Source organism: Eublepharis macularius, chromosome 2, assembly GCF_028583425.1.
Source record: "Eublepharis macularius isolate TG4126 chromosome 2, MPM_Emac_v1.0, whole genome shotgun sequence".
NCBI lineage: Eukaryota > Metazoa > Chordata > Lepidosauria > Squamata > Eublepharidae > Eublepharis > Eublepharis macularius.
This window is the reverse complement of record NC_072791.1, coordinates 172,894,029-172,917,486: the sequence shown is the minus strand read 5'-3', so window position 1 is coordinate 172,917,486 and position 23,458 is coordinate 172,894,029. Positions and strand designations below refer to the sequence as shown.

At 41.0% G+C, this 23,458-nt stretch overlaps 1 protein-coding gene across 1 annotated transcript in view; it reads left to right on the top strand.

Annotated features, from left to right (window-relative positions):
- NCKAP5 (NCK associated protein 5) overlaps positions 1 to 23,458 on the top strand; it is a 526,585-nt gene that overhangs the window by 332,008 nt on the left and 171,119 nt on the right. The window contains exons 8-9 of the mRNA XM_054970102.1: positions 1,585 to 1,623; positions 15,846 to 15,965. Of these exons, the coding sequence (XP_054826077.1) occupies positions 1,585 to 1,623; positions 15,846 to 15,965 (159 nt within the window). The remainder of the gene's footprint in view (positions 1 to 1,584; positions 1,624 to 15,845; positions 15,966 to 23,458) is intronic.

Here is a 23,458-nt window from a genome sequence, read left to right as displayed (position 1 = left end):
TACTTAAGGTTTGCATGTCTAGATTACTATTGTAATACACTATACATATGTCTCCCATCTAAATTAACTAAGAGACTCCAGTTGGTTCAAAACGCTGCAGCGTCTGTGCTCTTAGGAGTGAGCAGGAGCATGAACATCACCCCATTCTGCAGTTACTCCATTGGCTACCTATCAGCTACCATGCTCAGTTCAAGATATTGGTTATCACATACAAAGCTCTTCATGGCTTTGGCCCGGCATACCTATGGGATCGCCTCCCTCCCTATCTTCCTCCATGACAGCTTCGTTCATCTAAACAAGGTCTCCTTCAGGTGCTACCCTGTACATGGGTGAAATTAACAGCAGCTTGTGCATGGGCTTTCTCTATGGTGCCCCCTACCCTGTGGAACAGCCTGCTGGAGGAGGTCAGGAGACCTCCCACTCTCCTAGTTTTCTGCAAATGCAAACAATGCAAAACCGAATTATTCAAAAAGGCTGTTGTATTGTAGGGAGGGCTCTCAGATGCTTCACTAATAAGTTAAGGACTTCACCACAATGTTATCTTACGTACTACCTGTTGTCTTAAATATGTGTTCCTCTGAGCTATTTATGCTTCATTTGGTCTAATGTTAGCCCTAGAATTGCTTATGTTCTTGTTTCAGCATTTCTTCAACTCTGTGTTGGATTCTTACTAATGCTATGTTTTTGTAAAATTGTGTTTATTTACCCTATGGCATTGTTTACGGAAGTGTCCTTGAAATTGACTGTACTAATCTCACACTGTGTAATCCGCCTGGAGTCTCAGTGAGAAAGGTGGACTACAAATGACATAAATAAATAAATAAAATAAAAAATAAAAAAAATAAAAAAATAACAGCTTTGTATATTTGGCCATGTATTAATAAACATTACATCTACAGCTGGGGTATGCTTTAGGAAATAGGGTTCACTGATTTGTTAATATGTATCATATATCAAAGAAAAACACTAAATTACAATATTTATTTAGCTTGTAAAAATATCTTAAGATATGACCTTTTTAAAAAAGAAATTAAATATATCCCCTTATGTTGTTTCAAAAGCAAATATTGGACAAAAGTCCTTTAAAAAACTAGTTGTATGTACAGTTCCAGTAATCAAAGCATTGTAATCTGATATAAGCGAATTACAAAGAGGAGTATGAATGCCTTCCAACCACATTTTGATGTCTGTAAGTGTTTTAATTTCTGTGGCACTTTATGGTATCTAGCTATCATGATTGATGTTCAATTTTGTCAATATCGAATCAAGAAACAATTAAGCCTCTCCAAAATATTCAGAGCCATCCTTTCTGCTTGTTCAGAACTGACAATATCTCCTTCAAAATGAGTGGTAGTGATTTTCAGTGCTGTGATTCACACTCCTACAAGATTTGGTTGCTGGACTGAAACTGGTTATGCCTTAGCCTACATGTGGTTTAAAATATGCAGCATTACGTTGTCAGGGAAAGTTGTAGTAGCGTCTGAGGTTCTATGGATGGTCAGAGAAGTAAAAAAAAAAATTGTTTTTAGAGAAGAGCTTATCCACCACATATACTACTCAAATATACTTTGTTTCTTCTTACAGGTAGCCAACCAGGTTGTACAAGCACTGCTTACTCAGAAGGTAAGCCAGTCCACCTTCTTTTATGGCATACTCTGAAGCGATTTAACCTAGACATAAGAGGGATAGAGATCATTACAATATCTCTATGAAAGATACAATTTGAAGGCATTTCTGAGGACATCTAATAATGATTAACAATTCATTTAAGACATGACATAACTTCTTTTTGATAAAATCAAGTTAAATTCACTGCCAGATAACCATAGTACAATCATCAATTGAAACTTTTAGCAAGGGGCTGCTTTGATTTGAAATTTGATTAAGACTGCAGTACTATATATCCTAATGGATAGTACCAGTTTAGCATATGCTGTGTAAGAACTTATTTCTCCATAAAGAGGCATAGGATTGGGATATGAAATCCTACTTTTATCTGTAATTATTGAATCCACGTATCAATCATTCTTATTTGCAGTTTGTGCATATTCAGAATAATCATAGTTCTAAAATAGCTAATGTGCTCCAGAGTTGACAAATTTCCACCTCTGATTTTGTAGCTAATGATGCCCAAACGAAACATTGGATAAGAGACCCATGTTTGTTTTTCCAAATGTACCCATGATAGGCTGCCAGTTGAGACGGGAGGAGTGTCATGATCCTTTTCTCCAATACAGTGTTTCTATTTTGAGTTGTTCCCTTCTTCCTACCCACCCCAGTCTGTGTGACCTATAAATACATTTGCTTGTGTTTCCCCCCTGTGGGGCAGCTTGTGAGGGGTGGGTGTCCAGCAATATTAATCAGGAAAATAGCACAATGGGAAATGTTAACCCCCTTCAAATACACATAAAGTAATAAAAAATAAGTTGGAAGATCAATTCTGGATCTTCTGCAGATAGCATAGTTTGGCCTTGAGCCAACTTTAGAATGAAATGGTCGTTTTACTACTACCTTTCCTTTTCTCGTACTATCAAAATAGGAAACATCTCCCTCATGAGATGATATGAAGCATTTCATAGCTGACTATAATTCTATTATGCTACAAAATTTACAGTTGGTATGGTTAGCTTCCACAACAGTCATATGAATTATATGTGTGTTTAATTCAGTGCAACTGGAAACTTGTGAAATGCCCCCAAAAGACATAATCCTAAGTACACTAGCTTGGAATGTGGGTCCCCAATGCCTCAGGGTACTAATGTGTTTTTACAGTCCATCATGGCTGCATGTGCCTGTCACTCTGTCACTATCTGATTTTTGAGGTGCTTAAGTTCTCATTATTAATGCAGCAGGCAGAAGAGGCTTCCCAGATCCATTGTCTGGTCAGCAATTCGTCTATTTTTCCCTGGCTTCTGTGATTCCCTTATTGTGCATTTATTGTGGGCCTTTACTCATCTAACTACATTCATCCTCCAAACAGGTGCAAGCTGTATGATAGGCCCAGACACTGTGGAGGGGATCATGAAGAGTATTTTAGTGGCCTTTTTTAAAAGTTACAAAAATTGTAACCCTGAACTCAGTATAATTTCATTGCCCATACTCTGCTCTAAACACGTGTATTTATCTGGATATCATTTTTAACAATGAATGTATCATCTTCCAAAGACTTCACAGTGGCCTCATTTTAACATCACATGGACTCTGTAGGTAGGCAGTTCTAGGAGAGAGGAGCTAGTCCAAACTCATTTGTGAAGGATTTGAACCACAATATGCTTGGTCCCAGTCCAGCACTCATATTGTTTGCATCGCATGCTGTCTTACTTCTACACCGCACTGGCACTTGTGAAAATGTTTCAACAATTCTGGACTGAGGAATTCTGAGATGATGGAGCCATCTGCCTTGTAAGAAATCCAAGAAAGTACCTTTCCTCCTAATATTAATGTTGCAGTATACAATGCTCTAAATATGGGTGAAGGTTGCAAAATATCAAGTATTTTTGACCATGCCTCAGGTTATTCATAATGATGATTAGGGCATGTGGTACATGCTTCTCTGTTCCCACTTGCTACAATTAGATTTCTTTTGCTCTGAATTTCTATATTTTCCTGCAAACCTAGGGTTCTTGTTCAGTTGTTAAATGAACTCTCTGGAGCCACAGTAATTTTCTTGATCTTTGCATTGTATCTACATGATATTTATTCACTTCTGTCTAATGGCCCCAATACTAAGATAGCTACAACTGAGTTTCCCAGCTGCTGTGAAAGGAAGAATTAATTTAGCCTGCATACCCGACACTTCAGTTAAGGCATTATGTATTCTGAAGGTTCTCCCTAATGACAAATTGATGTACTAGGGTGGAGGAGACTCTGAGTGGGCCATGCATGAACCAAAGGAAGGACATATCTGTGAATCTCAGAAATCAATTACAGCAATGACTTGTTGCACTGTTCACAGCAATGACCTGCATATCGGTTGATAAAGGTGGTGTGGATGATGGTTCACCATAGTTTCAATCACAGTGAAGAATGCAAGTACTCCCTGCCTGTGCATGTGGTGGGGATGAGGTTTCGTCAGTTTCCTTCAATGGAAAGAAACACAAGCCTAGCAATAGCTGGCATCCAAGACTTGCTTTAGGTGGCTATGCAGTGATGCAATTAGTCTAGTGGCTTCAAAACAGAGCCCCAGTTCAGAGTCACTGGCCTGGCAAAAGTCTCCTCCACCCCTTTGATATACAGCAATGTGGCATCAGATGGTTGCTAGGGCGGCAAGCAGGTTAACCATGATTAGCTTTCTGTTTTGTTTACACTCTCTTAGGGGATGATCTAATTGATTAGATCATTAATGTGGCTGGTAAAGGTTCTAACTAGAGGTCACAGTTAGCAGGATCATGGGATCTTATGGGTGAGAACATACAGTTTAATAGGTACCTTGAGGTACCTGCCAAATGGCTTCCCTAAATCCGCCCCTTATGACTGACAGACCCCAGGGGAATGTCTTGGGGCAGTGCTGCGTTGCTGGTGTCCATTTTAGGCAATACTTCATTGTCATGTAGATGGGGAAATGCATAGCACTAACTTGGTGTGGAGCAGAATGGAACTACTTGATGCTCAAAGCTATAGGATATTTAATCCACACACAACAATTGTTGTAAATTGTAAAAGAATGGGGATTCAAGTTACTAATTAGGTATTGATCAGCAGTTAATAAAGTGGACCCTAGTTTATGTCACCATCCAAGTCTTGTGATTTCATTCCAAAGAGCATCGGAAAATGCACTACCTTCTGTTGATACGCAAAGTTATTTGGATCACCGATAATTATGTCCATTGCGCCCCTGAATGGTGATTATGAACAAGTTGCTTATACCCTGCTATTTTATCTTCATAACTTGCAACGTTTGTGGCTTCTCAGAGACTTTGATGAAGTGCTACATATTCCTGAGATACTTTGTATGGAGTCATATGAAATGTCCAAGACTGTGTCAGTTTAGTTATTGATTCAGCCCGCATACATCCATTCTGTTTAAATATAAAGCGAAAGGCATGATGAGCAATCCCAAACACCCCTAGAACAGCTGCATTCAACTCAACAGAAAGGTCGTGAAATATACCAAAGGCAACTTTTGCTCTGTGTTTTATACAATATAGTTAAACAAGTTTCTTCCGTTGCTGGAATTGTCACTTCTCCTTTCTGAATCTTGGCTGAGGATTATAACAAACTAGCCAACGCAAGGATCAAAGCAGAAACATATTCCATTTCTGTTGATATGCAGCTTAACTGGCAATGAATACAAGGGCCTACATAAACCAGATTAACATTCTGCAATATAAAAGCCCATATGCAAGAGCATATTTTCTAGTGCATTGGTCTCAATATATTATTGCCTTATTTAGAAAACGTGTGTGTGTGTGAGAGAGAGGCTTTTTTAAAAAACCAGTAGAGAAGAGAGTTTTTGTGAGTGATTTCTGAATCCTTTAGGATGAAGATTTTTCCATGACAGCATATTTTGTCAATATCAGAGACCCGCAGGTGCTAAAAGGGCTTAATGAAATGACTAAGAATATAGATTAAAATGTATTTAATAATTTGATTTTCTTAGTATTGTTGGAATTTAACAAATGCGAATTTAGTATCTTGAAGAGGAGACATCAGGTAACGCTACAAATGTTAATGAATGTTAACTGTTACAGCCCTCCTAATGCCATTTGGACCAAGACCATTTATAAGAGAGGACAGGAAGACAATACTGTACAGTTAATGGGGAATTAGGCTCTTCAAGTCAGTCACCAATGGCTGCTATACAAATCCAAGCAATAACTGGTAAACAGATAAGTCTTCCACCATATTGCATTAAGACAGAGCAAGTAATGCCACCAAGAGATAACACACCTCAGGGGCATAGTGAGATACAGAGAGAATGTGATGAGCTCTGAAAAGACTGCAGAAGAGTAATACTGTGCTGTAACACTGGCTGTGTATGTTATACTGCAAATTCAGGATTGCCCCGTGAGGAGTAATTTTTTTTAAAATTAAGTACATCATATAATAATGTAAGGAATGAAGTACTGCACGCCCCACAAGTCTGCGGCTAGCTGCAGCTCTACTCAGAGATTGTGGTGACATCAACCAATAGAGCAAACCTTGAGTGATTTATCAATGTCACTGAATCCTTGAGATCAAATTTAGGGTTTGAAATGGGTACTTTAGAGTATATCATTCCTTATAATACATATGGAATTCCTTCAGTGAGCTCAGCTTTTAGATGGAAATATAAAAGGAAAATATATTAAATTGGGAGTTCTGCCTCAGAGCACACCATTTTTTGTTGTTTTTGTTTCTTTCATTTCCACGAGTTACAAGTTTTACTTAAGAGGCATCTAAAAACTGACAGGAAATAACAGTCCAGCAAACAACCATAAACATACACAGAGAATATATCTTGTGTGCTGGTAGGTTGGCTGTAATACAGGCTAACTTGTTGTAACATAGATGATTCATATCATAACTGGGACAATTCCAGAGTCTCTATGGCTGCAACTTCCTTACTATTGAAATTTCAGTGTGTGAAGAAGTGAGAACTGAAGATTTTCTATATGTTTGCTGCAGTTTCCTTACACGCAGGCTTGGTAGTTTATTCAGAAATTTCATCTGACAAGTTTAAAGCTGAACAATAATGACCTTTCTGCTAAAAAAAGAGAAAATCTGATTCTAGCAGGTGACCTTCATGTGTGTTGTTCTTATGGCATAGTTGTGTCTCTGTTGTTTGCACTTCATGCCTTAGTAACAGCTCCCACAGTTGGCAGGCAAATGGGTCAGCTGGCTCATGGGATAAGTCCACACTCTACTGTGACACATTCTGTGCTCAGGCTCCCCTCCTCAAGCTTGACTCTCTTCCAAGCAGGCTGCTTGCTCGTTCCTTTGAAAGTGGGAGAGGGCCCCAGGTTCAGCACTATTCTTTTCCCCAGCTGGCTCCTTCACTGCCTAGTCCAGACCAACCTGTCCTCATCAGCCTCTCTGCAGCTTTTAAAGGCCAGCCCCCCAAAGTGGTATGTCCCTTCACAGCTTAGTATCTAGCAGGTTACACTTGGTCAATATTTGTGTTCTTGGCCCCCAACAGAGCAGTCAATGGAGTTCCTGCCAAGGCCAGAGCACAGCCACAAATGTGAAAGTGGCAGTCATGCTAACCTCCAGGTGAGGTCTGGAGATCTCCTGGAATTACAACTGATCTCCAGACAACAGAGATCTCCCTGGAGAACATAGCAGCTTCAGATGGTGGATTCTATGGTATTATACACCACTGAGGACCCACCCCTCCTCTAACTCTGCCCTCCATATGCTCCACCCCCCCCCCCCCCAAAATCTCTAGGAATTCCCTAAACTGGAATTGGCAACCCTAGGCATGCCGCATGTGAAGTGAGAAAAAATATATTTACTGCAATAAATTGTTTCTGATTTGGGAATCCCTAATGTTTTTTATTAATCTAAGACCTTCATGTTTAGTAAGGAGATTAAAATTCTGACCTGTATTGGGTAGTTTTTTAAAAATATTTTGTTTATTGAAGAACTATATATAACTAATTAATTACAATACAATAGCCAAACAAAAATACTATTTGAAGTATATTATCACAACTCCTTGTAGAGAGTCTTCAATACACATTCAACCTAACTTATAATTAACATTAGATATTGATAACACAGTTTTTAATAGTTTGAATAATCACTACCTTTGTCTCAGTATTTTATTCCTGCATTATTTTTATTGATGATTGATTCATTACAAGAATCAAGTCTTTCTCAGATGTGGAGATGAAGTTTGAAGGGGAGAAGAGTCCAGTCCTCAAACTCTCCCTAAATTCAACCAAATGAAACCTAAGTCTCAATTCATATGAAATTCATTGCCATATGATTTCCACTTATGTATATTCTGGATCAGGGCTCAACATTATAAAGATGACATCTACAACCAGAAATCATTTGGCCTTGAAAGGTATTTCTGGGAAGAGTAAGGAATTGTCAAGAATTTAGGAATGGTAGTCCCCAGTGGTTCAGTATTAGAGGTGGGCACAAACAGGAAAAAAAAATGAACGTGATGTTAGTTGTTCATTGCCATCCACAAACAGGGAACCATGAACATGACCCTGTTCACGAACATGTTTGTGGTTGGCTGTTCGTGGGAGGGAGGGGGGAGACTTGGAAGGGAAGAAGGATCTCCATGCCGTTTGCAAATGGCGTGGGGAACCTCCTTCTCTTCAAAGTCTCCCTCCTTCCAGCCGGCTGGAGGGAGGGGAGACTCAGAAGGGAAGAAGGATCCCCATGCCGTTTGCAAACACCATGGGGAACTTCCTTCCCTTCAAAGTCTCCTTCCAGCTGACTAGAGGGAGTGGGGAGACACTGAAGGGAAGAAGGTTCCTCATGCCGTTTGCAAACAGCATGGGGAACCTACTTCCCTTCAAAGTCTCCCTCCTTCCAGCCAGCTGGAGGGAGGGAGAAGAGACTCTGAAGGGAAGAAAGTTCCCCATGTGGTTTCCAAACAGCATGGGGAACCTCCTTCCCTTCAAAGTCTCCCTCCTCCCAGCTGGCTGGAGGGAAGGGGGGGAGACTTTGTCAGGAAACCCCTGACAAGCGGCTGAGTTGGGGGTGAAGTGCCCCTCTCCCTGCTGCTGTGCAACAGCAGGGAAAAGGGCATTTCACCCTGGCAGGCTGCACTCAGCCACTTGTCAGGGGTTTCCCTGACAAGCAGCTGAGTGGGGGATTTAAATGTCCCTCTTCCTGCCCTGCGCAGCAGCAGGGAGAGAGAAATTTAAACCCTGGCAGGCTGCAATCAGCCCTTGTCAGGGTTTTCCCCAACAAGCAGCCGAGTCGGGGGTGAAGTGCCCCTGGGCTTAGATTGGGGTTTCCAGGGCAACAGGAGTTCAGACAGAGTTCAGAAAATCCGTGCCTACTGTTGTCAAGGGAATTGATTGAAAGGCGACAGACTGTCTGGCTTGACAAATGGCTGATGAACACCACGAACAGGGCTTGGAACAAACACATGCTCATCGGGAACGGGGCCTCACGAACAGCTTGCTCGTGAACAGCTGATTGGGCTGTTCGTGGCTTTTTTTTTGTTCGTATTTTTTGTTTGTGCCCACCTCTATTTAGTATTGCATATCATGTAATTTCTCTGTTATTCTTCCAATGCCTTTTCCTTACAGGTAAGGTAAGTTTATTGTTCGTGGGCAAAGGCCATTACAAATAAAACACACAAAGCACTCTAACAGTCTTTTCCTAATACATACTGTTTTCTATTAATTTGCATGGTAAATCTCACACTCTGTTAACAAGGACGCAACAACAACCATTTTTCAACACCGTCTTTATATCTATTTTTTAAGGAAATTTCCTTATGCTAATACAACAGCAGGTGTGCTTTTCTTGACCTTTCTGTGAACTACTCTAATATTGAAGTACTTAGTTAAATGATTGGGGAATACAGCAACTTACGTTTTCCTTCTGTATTTAAAGTTAAAAGGGGTTAGGCAATGTTTAAGGTTTAGCTTTTTAAAGGAACTATGCAGAGGACGCATCGCTTGGTCCTTAGCTGAGCGACCAGTTCTTGTGAAGCATTTATTCTTTTTTGTAGCCGCAGTTTTAAATCTTAATTGGAGCAGCTAGCCTTTCAGCTGACTTGATTATTTGTTAGAATCTTGCATGGACTTGCCTTAGTGCTTTGCTTCCCGAAATAGAAAAAGATATAATAGACCCCTGTAAGAGGTCTGAGATGTTGCAGTTATTAACAGGGACTTCTGTTTGCAGAATTAAAGCTTTAGGATTTTGCTGCACTTCAAATAAAAGGTAGCATTGCCTCCTTGTCACTTTAGAAGACAGAATGTATAACTTGGTTAGCCTTAGGGGTACTTTAAATAAGCACTTCCTCATACTGTGCGGAGGCAAAATTACTTCTTAATTCATCCAGTGTTACCTTTGAATTAAAGTTAATCCAAGATATTTCCAGCGATCTCATAACAAAAGTGTCTTATTGTGCAATACTACTTTCAAATTCTCCATGCTGGCTTTGTCACAGCAGCACTGTAGCAGACAATAATAGTTGGGTTATTTGAGACAAAATTTCTCATTCTGACCTGCTGCTTCAACAGGCCCACACACCTCAATATATTGTCAATGCTGGTAATGAATAAACATGTGGGAAGCCAAAGAAAGTGTTCTTGTACTTTGAACTTTTTGAAAAGTATAGGAAGACCTTAACTACCATAATAATTTTCAAGGGAAACAAACTGAACCTTTCCAGCACACATGATTAGAGATGGGCATGAACAGCAATACGAACAACAACAAAAAAGCCACGAACAGCCCAATATGCTGTTAGAGAAAAAGCTGTTTGTGAGGCCCCATTCTAAACGAACAGGTGGTCGTTGCAAGCCTCGTTCGTTGCTGTTCGTCAAGCCAGACAATCTGGCACATGCAATAAATTCCCTTGGCTACGTAGGTAGGGATTGTCTGAACTCCTGCTGTTGCCCTGGAAACCCCAGTCTAAACCCAATTTAGCTTGATAGGCAGGTCTTCCTTCCAAGTGTGGAGCTCCAAATTTGTTACAAGAGAGCAAAGACCATGGGGGAAGGGGGGATCCCAGCTCTGACTAGTCTATGCAGTCAGTGGAAAGGGACAGACAGCTGCTGTTGGCATTTTGATAGAGAGACAGGGAGAGTGCATCGGCGCTTGAATTTTCTTTGTGTGTAGTGGGATATGGATCTACTCCTTCAGGTTCCAGGGCTGCTGCCAGGCTCTGGGGCCAAGCTATTATTTACTATTGGTACCTTACCTGCTGCCTGCTCAGGTAGGGTTTCTGGGAGTGGTGCGGTAGGGATCTACCCCTTCAAGTTCCAGGGCTGCTGCCTGGCTCTGGGGCCAAGCTATTATTTATTATTGGCACCTTTCCTGGTGCCTGCTCAGGTCAAGTTTCTGGGAGTGGTACAGTAAGGATCTTGACCAAACTTGGATGATGGCTGGAGGAAAGCTTGCTGGCCCCTATGAACAGCTAACCACGAACATGTTAGTGAACAGGGTCATGTTCATGGTTGTTTGTGAGTCCCTGTTCGTGAATGGCAACGAACAATGAACATCATGTTCATTTTTTTTTTCTGTTCGTGCCCATCTCTACTCATGATTAATAGGCATGGAAGTACTATAAGTTTATTTCTCTATATACATTTTGCGGCATTTGATACACTTCATCATTTTGCTGGGCTATCCCAGTTATAGTACATAGATTCCATTTCCTGAAAGGTGCAATAATGTTGAACAGATCTGGAACAATTCATAAGAATTCTAGATGTTTCATGCTGATTTAATTCATTCCTATATGCTTAAGATTGTAACCCTTTTCATCTTCCAGGAAAACTACATTATTATTATTATTATTATTATTATTATTATTATTATTATTATTATTATTATTATTATTATTATATTTCGATTTATATACCGCCCATCCCCAGGAGCTCTGGGAGGTGAACAATTAAAATCGATAAAAACAAGAACTAAAATCAATATACAAACAATAAAACAAATTAACAAAGTGCAGTGGTGGGGAGAACCCTCCCCCACCCCAAAGGTGGGAGGCCAACATGGCACTGCCCCCTTCAATCACCGAATGCCTGGCGGAACAGCTCTGTCTTACAGGCCCGGCGGAACGATAATATGTCCTGCTGGGCCCGGGTTTCCATTGACAGAGCGTTCCACCAGGCTGGGGCCAGGACTGAAAAGGCCCTGGCCCTGGTTGAAGCAAGGCGGGCTTCCTTAGGGCCGGGGACCACAAGTAAATATTTATTCGCTGATCGAAGCGATCTCCGGGGAATGTACAGGGAGAGGCGGTCCCGAAGATATGCCGGTCCCAACCCGCTCAGGGCTTTAAAGGTAAGAACCAACACTTTGAACCTGATTCGGAATTCAACCGGAAGCCAGTGCAGCTGGCGCAGGACAGGTGTGATGTGTGACTGGTAAGGTATACCAGTCAGGACCCGCGCCGCCGCATTCTGGACCAGTTGTAGTTTCCGGATCAGGCCCAGGGGTAGCCCAGCGTAGAGTGAGTTACAGTAATCTAGCCTGGAGGTGACCGTTGCATGGATCACTGTAGCCAGGTCCTGGGGCGTCAGGTAGGGGGCAAGTTGCCTGATCTGACGAAGATGGGAAAATGCAGACTTGGCAACCGCCATGACCTGGGCCTTCATCGATAGGGAGGCTTCCAGGAGCACACCCAGACTCTTTACCACTGGCAAAGTTGCCAGTGGTGTCCCATCCAGGGCAGGGAGCTGGATCCCAACATCTGGCAGCCCCCGTCCCAGCTGCAGGACCTCAGTCTTCACTGGGTTCAATTTCAGCCTGCTCTGTTTCAACCATGCCATCACAGCCTCCAAAGCTCTGGCCAGATTGTCTGGGGCCATGTCTGGCCGGCCGTCCATCAACAAAAAAAAGTTGGGTGTCAACCGCGTATTGATGACAACCCAGCCCAAACCTCCGCACCAACTGGGTGAGGGGGCGCATATAGATGTTAAATAACATCGTGGAGAGTATCGCCCCTTGGGGAACCCCGCACACCAAAGGGTGACGGGGCGATAGATCTCCCCCGAGCGCCACCCTCTGTCCCTGACCCTGGAGAAAGGAGACCAGCCACTGTAAGGCTGTCCCCCTAATCCCCATGTCAACAAGGCGGCTGGCCAACAAATCATAGTCAACCGTGTCAAACGCTGCTGTGAGATCAAGTAACACAAGCAGCGCTGACCTGCCTCGATCCAGATGCCTGGATGTGTAATATCTCTGATCTTTTAAATAGTTATCACAGGGAATTCATATGCTTATGTTTAAAGTTTGTTCTCCTACAACATGGTATGATCCTTCTACACAAATCTGCTTTACCTAAGTACAAATACAGGCCACTGAATACAAGATAATGCATTCAGGAACAGATAACACTTAACATATTCACTCACAGTAGTAAAATCTACAAGCCCGTTCCCTTCCTTGAAACATCTCCTAATCATTCCCTTATATCCCTATCACCTTTATGAAAATGCCCTCTTGAACAATTTCGTTGTGCACAGTTTGAGGAATGCCATAAGAAGACTGCATAAAGGATTCTGATTCACTCATGTACTCTATGAAAGCATGCACTAGAGAAACATGGGCTCTAATTCTTCAGCAGAATTCTTTGTCATGTACCAAATGTGATGCCTTTGATAATCCAGTTCTGATGTATATACAAGTGCTGTAAGTTTATAGGAACAAGATATTTTTCCTACTTGCTTGTGAAAGGAAGGTGGACACTAGGAAGTGCAATCCGGGGTTCATGAGCTGGCAAAATAACTGGATTTATGCTGACCTGGCACAAACTGGCTGTGCTGGATCACATTAAATAATCCCAGATCAGATCTGGGGAGCTGAATTGAGATGGGCCAGATTATTTGGCTGCAGAAAAAGCAGGCAGCCAGTGGAGGAGCAGTGAGCAGGAGGGCAGTAACAGAGGTGCAAAGTGGAGGCAAGCCTCGTGCCACATCGGGAGAGAGGTGTAAGGCCAGCAGGGGATAGAAAAGCAGCCAGACCAGCGATTGAGAGGGAAGCAAGCTTCATTCCATGGCAGGAGAGAGACACGAAGCTGGTGAGGGTCAGGAGGCAGCAGGCAGAATGGATTTCTATCCCATCCTGCCCCTCTACCCCTGCCCAAGCTCCAAAAAAAGCTCTTCAAGCCACTGCCAGCTGCATTTAAACTCCAGGGCTTCAGTGAGTCTCCCCCCTTTGCTTCAGTAAGGAGTCTTTACTACTTTTACATTGGGGTTCTCTAGTTTGACATTGAGATTCTCTGATTTGACATTGTTTCCCTTGCTTCATTTTGGTTCTGTTGGGCTTTGTTGGTTAAGTTTGCATAGGACTGGGACTTGCATTTGGGATTTGGTTTTTGCCAGGTGGTGACTTTGCTTAAGGTTATCTTTTGCCTGGACAGCCTTGGTAATGTTTTCCCCACAGGTAACAGTGAAGAGTGGTTGGTGGCAGTTGTTCAGGGGCCTATAGAATTGGAAATTTGAAGGGTCTTTAGTGGACAGGAAGTAAATTTAGATGGAGTTTGCTTGGAAAATGCCCCCTAGCACCCTAGATAGTTTTCCTCATAAGGAATAATGGCTGGATAAATTTGGATTTCTCTAACCAGATTAGAGAATCTGTCCCTGACTTCAGGGGTACCAAATTTTACCTGTTTCACAGTGTGGTTTCCATACACTTGAAGATGACGGTACTGACATTTGTGCAAGTAATGGCACATGGTCATGTACATGGCTGTATAATTTTTCTACCCCAGCATCAAGGAATGAACCTAATATGACTGCTTATACTAACCAGCAGGTGGTCTGCAGGCTAGATCTGGACCCTGAATGTATTTTATTTGGTCCTAATTGGCCCCACCTGATATGGATTAAAGAATACAGTTTGCTAATATGTTAACTTTGCGGGGGGGGGGGATGAATCCCTGACTTAGCTCAGACATAGTTTGGAGAGTCATGAATGAACTATAGAATCATACCTTCCTTTCTCCCCCTCTGTCTTCGCCTCTTGCTAAACAGGAAACCCGGAGAGAAACTGTGTGAGAAGAGAGTGTGTGGATCCATAGCTCATTCATGATCTTCCAAATCATGGTTTGGACAGTTGTTCGAATTAAACCTCTTTGTGTGTGCATATAAGCTTGTTTCATGTATATTTTATTTTATTTATTTATCTTGCATTCATAAGTGAATGGCAGAGGTCTAATTCTAAGTTATATTATAGGGGACCTTTCAAGAAATTAATTTCTTCTCTTACCTCCTCCCCTACTTGAACTTTGCATTTAGGAAGCTCTCGCTATTAGATGTTAACTTTTAAATGTTAGCAATCCCTAGCTTATTCTATATACCTTACTAAGACAGACTAATGAGCCTGTAGCAACACATCCACAAAAATCACCCCTATCCACTGCATACAAAAGGGAGAGAGAGTAAAGCTATAAAAACAGGTTCAATATCTTACTTCTATATCTGATAAATATTTGTATGCTTATTAGTATCTTAGTATATTTGTGCCTCCAGATGGTGCATGAGATATAATTTTGTGTGCTGTGATTTCCCGCCCCCCCCCCCCACCTTTCATGGGAATATCAACCGAATCAACACACCTGCCTGCAGCCTTGAAGTTTCAAGGGAGCACACCAGTGAATGGGATTTATGCTGTCAGTGCCAGTTCATTTATAATGTAGAGCTTGGGAGGATGTATGATAGTGTATATAGGCGTATGATTTTTTACTCATGTCAAATATAGCTGTCCTTGTTTGTATGTATGGCTTCTTTCTCTCTTTTTTTTAACCTACTATTGTTTTAGTTTGCTTTTCTCACATTTGTTTGTTACTGCAATGAAATATGAACTACCATGGCTCCTCTTTCTCCTACACACAGTAAAACATAAGAGCATTTCCAGAATGCTGTTGGTTATGCCTCCAGTCTGTGAAGTCATAATTTAGGGGGTTTTTTAAAAGAAAAATGCAGTCATTTTCATGCTTCTTAAATTCATTCTTGTGTACACAGGCATAATGGAAGTCATTAAAATATTTCTTAAGTTAATAAAAAGCTCCAAAAAATGATCCATCAATGTCATATATAAAATGCTATCTTTTAAGAAATGATTAGAGAGATTAGAGAAGCTGAAACTTTTTAAAAAAATTCCGGCTTCACTTTAAAAGATAGATGTTCTGTCAAACATACTGTAATCATGTGCCTTTTTTAGTATACATTTGTTTTTGTTAATCTTTCCATTTCTTCTTCTTTATCTAGGATCTGCGGGAGGAATGCTTAAAGTTGAAAACAAGAGTCTTTGACCTGGAACAACAGAATCGAACACTCAGTGTGCTATTCCAGCAAAGAATGAAACCAACATCTGGCTTACTGCTTCAGGTAGATCTGTGCACAACAGAATGTGTCCTTGTAGTTAAAGCAGGTTAAATTTTACACACAGAGTAAAAATTATATAACATGGCTTACAGCAATGACAACAACCAAAAAAGTGACATTTAATACACTCTGAGTTAGAAGAACATTGGTTATCTCAACTCTGATATAGCTGAAATAAAAAATGCTCAAACTTTGGAGACATAAGCTCAGTTAGAATCAGAGAGAGTGATGGAGGAGGTGAGAGAAATCTCTCTATGGTCTGTGAAATTCTCTCCTTTTAAAATGTCTGTTTGATCAAATACCAAGATGTTTCAGCCCTTCTATTATCATAAGAGTTTAACTATGTGAGTCTATAATGCAATTGGATAAGTAATAAAACAGGCAGACAATACAGATAGATAGACCAAAGTAATTCATATAAGTTTATGTAAATTAATGACAAATCAGCAGAGTGATCTGCCATGTGAGTGTGATTACAAGCATATGTTACTGCATAGTGCATTGGATCCTGCCACCTTTTCCACACAAGCTCACTCAATTCCCCTCCTTATTACAACCTCCATCCCACATGGCTTTTTTCCATGCAGGTCTCAGGATTCTCACCATAACCTCTTTGGTGGCCGAAGGGTACACCCGCCTCACTTTTTCACCAATGGAAAATCTGATTGGATGCCATTCAATATATACAACGGAATAAAAATATTGGCCTTATCCTACCATCCATGCGTGTTTTCCAGCATTCCTTTTCACTTTTGCAGTCCCATCAATCCCAGGAAAGATGATTCCTGGAGTTATGGGACCCTGCAAAGGAATAATTGCCTTTCCCAAGCTCCACTGTCAAATCTCCAGGAATTTGTCAACTTAGAGTTGACAACCTCACTCCCTGGAATTCCATTTTATACAATGGTGTTTACTCACTGAAAAGTTTTCTTATGATTACAGGCTTTGCTGATTCATTGATAAAACTGATAAAATGTGAATTGATTTTTAAAAATCCTTGTTTAAAAATTGAATTATTTTAAATACAACTATGTACAAAAAAGATACATTGTGTCATCGCAGAAAAGGCATTTACTCTTCTCTTGTGCAGAGGATGGAATATCTCTTTTAAGACATCATCTATAAGTATTATGTTTTTTCCTTTTGGAATTATTATTTTTTCATATTCCAATTTGTGCAGATCGAACTAATTCATTGATTAAAATCTAGATATTAATAGGTTCAGATCTTTAACTGATGGTAGCCCCAGGGGTAAATGTGGGGGGAAGTGTCAAGGTTTTCCAGCAGTGGCTTGTGAGTGGTAAGCCCACTTTGAGTCTCTGCCATTGGTCTGCACAGTCTTTATAGTCTGAACTTCTTGCTGTATATTTTGCTTTGCTGGAACAATTGTTAAGTGTTTGGGCTTGTGGGCCAAATGAAGTCATCTCTAAGTCTGCATGCAGCCAGCAACCATCTGTCGGTTATAGTTTTATTAGCTTGGAAAAAAATGCACTTGTTATTAAGCAGGCTACTTCATGCAGTCCTATTCAACCATTCCTTTGCTAACCTTATGTAAATGTATTGACAAATGGCCCAGAAAGGATGAATTGCAAGTTATTCCATCTTGTTGCAAATTATTGAAATTAATTGAAATTAATTAGGCCATCACCCTGTTCCCCTCTATCTGCCTCCAGCCCCAAAGAAAAGAGTTTGTTGTTGTTATGGATTAGAGAATGGTAGAGACTTTGCTACATCCCTGCTTTTAAAACGAACATAATATTTTAGCATGAATTACTCTGGTTTTCAGTAGTATAGAAAAGGAAAATCTGTCCATGAACAGAAGCTGTATTTTCAAAATTAGCTATTCATGCATTTCATTTTTGGCATGTTCAGCTTTAAAGGAAAGCTTCCTAACTACTTAGTTGTCCTACTTTAAAGTAGTCAAGAACATAATTTCCATTGTTTTTTTTAACACGTGACACAAACAATTTCAATGCAGAACCTTCCTTTTGTATTATAAAGATATACTTCACTCTCCCCCTCCTCGTGTTACACATACAGATCAAAAGGATACATGATTACACGAGATCTGTTCAGTTTTAGGCAGGGGGACTTTTCCATAACTGCATGCAAAGTTCTTTATGATGAAGCTATTATTAAAAATTACAGATTCATGAATTGTGGACATACTATATATATGATCGCAATATCCTAGAGCTTGATATTATTTTTAAAAATGTTCATGTTTGTTTTGGGGATTTGATTATGCAGATTGGTACATTAATTCTTTGGCAGTAGAAAATTTGATGCCTCCATTTCTGACACAGATGTCACACAAGGGAAATTTCATTCCTATCATGAGAAGATTAAGTAAGCAAAACTCTGACCCAAAAGGGCCAGGCTTTCAGAAAGTAGACAGTACTTTAGTTTATGAAAAACCAGTACCCCAACATGTGTATCCACAGTAGAATACCTTTTGATTTCAGTTGCTTCAATTGAGTTATTTATCGAGGTGTGAGAGTTTCTGTAATCCATCAGAGATACCCTACTGAGGCTGCCTTTGTTAATTCAGTCCCCTTAAACAGGAGGCCTCTGTTCCTACAGGTTCTTATCACCCTGGTGGGTACGTGACTGTCAGTAGGAATTCCCAGGGTCCAGAGTGTTAATGATATGAATTCACTTATATGAATTAAGCGATTCATTAGGGGACACTATTGCATAATATACGAAACAAAAGAAAATTACAAAATGCAAGCTGAATCAGATATACGATACATGAATGCATATGAACAGGCATGGATATAAAACCATGAAAAATATGTATATGGTTACAGCAAATAATATGGGGTACATTAACAGGCAATGCAGAAGCAAAAAGATCCAGGAAGTTTAAAGAGACAGGGCCCTCAAAGGTAAGGTAGCCAACTCCAGGTTGGGAAATCTCTAGAGATTTTAGGGGTGGAGCCTGGAAAGGGCAGGGCTTGTAGAGGGGAGGTACCTCAGCAGGATATAATGCCATGGAGTGCTTCCTCAAAAGCAGCCATTTTCTACAGGGGAACTGATATCTGTTGACTGGAGAACAGCTGTAATTCCAGGAAATCTCCAGACTCACCTTGAGATTGGCTACTCTACTCACAGGCTTGTGGGCCTCTCAACTCTCAGATTCCTGAGAATTTGGAGGAGGACAGGGCAAGGATAGGCCTTTGGAAGTCTACTTCATGACCAACACTCCTAGGTCTGAATCTTTACTGACTCAAGAACAGACAATTAACTGTGACACCTTTGTAAAATTTGTGCTGATAATAGAGCAAAAAAAGGCTCTGATCTGGATACCAATTGTAATATAGGCAAGGCAGAAGAAATGTTTAATACACCACCTGATCTGCGTATGAATCATTTTGGCCCAGTTACAGTGATGGAGGCTGTACTGGGCCAATCCAGGGTCATTTGCTGTCATTGTTCATATATGCTTATGCTGTTTCATTCTGTGTTTTATTCCCTATGTTTATGGTGGTGCTATTCATACATTTGCTGTTCTAATACTGTATGTGGTCTTCAGCCAGGGATGCAACTGATAAATGTTATAAAATAATTTATAGTTGGCTCTCCCTTTGTTGGGGAACCTTTCATACAGAATTTCCATATGTACTTGATTGTTCATAACTGTTTTACATGTTTTTTTTTAATACACTAGGGGCCATTTAAACATTCTACCAGCTTGCAAAGAACTCACTTATCTGTGAATGGCTCCTACACAGTTTATGTCTTAGGTCATTCACATGGAATTATTGCCACCTTTCTCCTTAAAAGGGTACAAATTCCTGCCATGTACTTGGGTTTTTTTAAACATCACATTTCAGCCATTTGGGAACTAGTCACGGATAAGCAGCTCCTGAGAGCCATGATATCAGTAAGGATTAAACTTATTTTAAATAAGTATACAATACAATTTTTGTACCAGATATGGTACCCAAAGCACATGCACATTAAAACTAGAAATCAGAATAATAAAATTATACAAAAATAGAACAAAATAAAAGACAGATTAATGACAAAACATCATTATCCATTCTTCAAAGCCCTCCTGAACAACTCAGTTTCAGAGTGTCTTAAGAATATGGGAATCTTTCTAATAGCCCTAGGAAGATTGTTCCACAGAACAGGAAGCAGCACAGAAAAGCCCACTTGGATGATCAGAGCTAGTGCACAGTTCGTGCCAGCTACAACAACATAATCTTTGTTTGTAGATCTTATATAAGTATGAATAGCGGCAGATATCCTATGCTTTAAATACATTGCGATGCAAAAATCTCATGACATGGTCAACATGTCAGGAAATGTACTAGGACAGTGAGCCAGCAGAGGCCCTTATCAGGTCTTTGTATCCTGGTGAATATCATCTCTTTTTTTGACTTCTGTCATCGAAACATTTAATTTGATTTCGAAATTGAACTGGACAACATATTTTTAAAAGGCAGTATTCCAGGTAGGAGGTTGTGTGCACATACAGGAAGTTCAGTTAAATAATTAGGAGTCTTTGCTTACATTCTCACATCATTTACTTTTGAATGTTAAATTGTATAGCTTTTTGATGCCATATTGCCTTTTTAATAAGATAGTAGTGTAATTATATATATATATATATATATATATATATATATATATATTATAATCTTATGTAGCATTCTGAGACACATGCATTTGTTTCACAGAACTGTGTTTGGGTAGAAGTAGTTAACAATCCTAGCAGGAAGGGGTAAATTACTTCTATGACATTATTATATATGGCAACACTCCTAGGGCAATTAATTGTTCAACACCTGACACAATAAGATGGAGTGAGAAGCCCTACAGTCTGACCCCATTTTCAGATGTCATTAAACATTAGAGAAGTTTGGAAGATAAAGATTTATGCTGGCTTCTATCAGCTTAAATTTATCAAAATCATACGATTTTCAAACAATTTTGCTTTTGCACAGAAATCAAATATTCAAAAGAGGTTGAGTGTGTTCTTATCTAAAGATCAGTTTATGATTTTTCACAATACATTTTAACTAATGCAAATACTACCATTCTTACACAAAATTACATGTGAACTGGATATATTTAATAGCAGTTTCCAGGATTGTAGCATCTTGAAAAAATTTACTAATTTTAATGAAAATTTACTGTCTCCCAACCCCTGTAGCATGCCCCAGGAAGAAAAAGGAAGAATAAGAATGTGTCCTAATCTGTAAACAAGTTCCCTAGATAGTAGCAATATAATTACAACAGAGTTAAGAAAAGTTAAGGATACAATCTTATGCACCAGTTTTTTGCAGGTCCAGACCAAAGGGGCAATGGGATGAGGACAAGGAGACTAAAAATCCAGAGACAACTTGGTGGAATCAAAAAGGCTACTGTTTACAGCTTATGGAGCCTTGGCACAACATGGGGCACAGATCAAAGCATTAGCTGACCTGCCTGCCAGCAGATGACACCTCCCACGCCCCCTCAGCCCTCCTGCTGAGGAGAGATAGTGCAGGATGATGGGAAGTGGGATATCACATGAGTGCAAACCTCTGTGTGGATCCTCCTGTCAGCTAGGAGTGAGCATGCCCTGACAGCTTCCAAGCTGGGCTTGTCCCTGCCATGCATCACTTCCAAGATTCCGTAAGGGGATCCCCAATTATGGGGAGACTGGACTCACTGGCCATGTTTCTCCAAAAGGATCAGTGTTCAATGCCAAAACCACTACAAGAGGCAGGCACTGCTCCTGTCAAAGCTCCTAAAGCTGCAACCAACCCCAAGGCCCATCCCTCATACCATGTAGCCATATGTCCTGACATGTGCACCCTGTTGGGATGCAACAATGCCTCCAGCATGAAGAAAATATTCAGATGATGATGGCCCCCAGATGCTTCTACAAAATGCCCCACCACCCTGGCCACTTTTTTCCTAGCCACATCACATCCTAGCCACATCTTGGCATAGGGCAAGATGCCCTACACCAAGAACCTCTTTCCAGCAAGTCCGACCAAAAGAGCTGCATTCCAGGAGAACATCCAAGAAGGGATCCTAGGTTGACCAAAATAGACCATGTTAATTCCAAGCCCAGCCAATTGCCCAGATCAGTCTCCCCTAGCTGGATGACTAGGGCATTTGGGGTCCTGGATCCTCTGGCCTGATCAAGCATCATAGGCACTAAAGAGTCCCAGAGCTTCCCTCAGATGCCAATCCCAAGCAATAGGGCGGCCAACTCTGAAATTTTTGGAGATTTGAGGGGTGGAACCTGGGGAGGGTGGAGTTTGGAGAGAGAATAGACCTCAGCACAGTATAATGCAATAGACTCCTCTCTCCAAAGCATCCATTTTCTCCAAGGGAAGTGATTTCTGTAGCCTGGAGATCAGTTGTAATTCTAGGAGCTTTTCAGCCGCCATGTGGAGATTGGCAGCCCAACCATGCAATCCTTTGCAGTCCATTTTAAACATGTGCAGAAGATTTCAAAAGCAGCGCAAGCAACAAAGCACTCCATCAGCATGGTCTTGTCAACATACCACAGACCCTCAAATTTAAATCTCAGCAGGCACTAGGGTGCACTAGTAGCAGCTGGAAAGCTGACTGAACATTGCACTTGGCCATAAGGGACCCAGTGTCTTAGGATCTGACAAACTGGACATCCAAGTCAAAAGAGGCATTCTTGACAGAACAGGACTTGGTGTGTGTGTGTGTGTGTGCTTTCATTGACAGAAGATCCCTGGGGATGTGAGAGACGGTGAATTAGGCAGTACTAACCGGGAACCTTCTTTGGAACCACACTCAACAGAATAACCTGCAGGTTCAGAAGAGGTAGGCTGTGGAAGGGGCCTGCGATAAAGCCTGCAGCCTGCTCCTTGGCAATTTTAGTGACCACAGTCTTAAGCAAATCCCTTGCGGATTTGAGGTGTTCTCACAATCTTTGGCAACAAGGGTCAGTAAAAGAAATTTGGAACCCACTACTGAAATGAGCCCAGAGGTAATTGGTGGCAGTTCTGTTTGTATAGCGGTCCAAGAAGAGGCAAAGGTCCTCTCTGTTGATGGGGGTGAATGCTAACCCAGTTCTTGAATCTGCAGCATTATTTCCTTAGGAGGGAGTTGGGCAAGGATTCTGTTGGACCCTCCCTCCTTATGGGAGCTGTTGGAGTGGGGCCAAGCAACCCAAAAGTTCTGCTGGTCACTGACATTGCATGGGCAGGAGGCCTGGGGTATGGGCCAAAACAGTTGCGGTCAAACTTGCTACAAGACCGCTGACACTTCCCCTGATTGAATTCTCAACAGACGCCTTTGTTGCAGTCCCTCCTCTTACCCCCTGTCCTGCCCTTGGAAGAATCAAACTTGTGCTTGATCTGGGGACCTACAACAACACCCGCAGCTTGTGATTAATCAGGTCCCACTTTGCCTTCATGCTGTGAGAGGCACATTTGTGAAAGGTCTCATTGTAATCTATGGCCATGTTTTCACCTACAAGGACCCAGGCCAACAAGACATTCCCCAGGTTT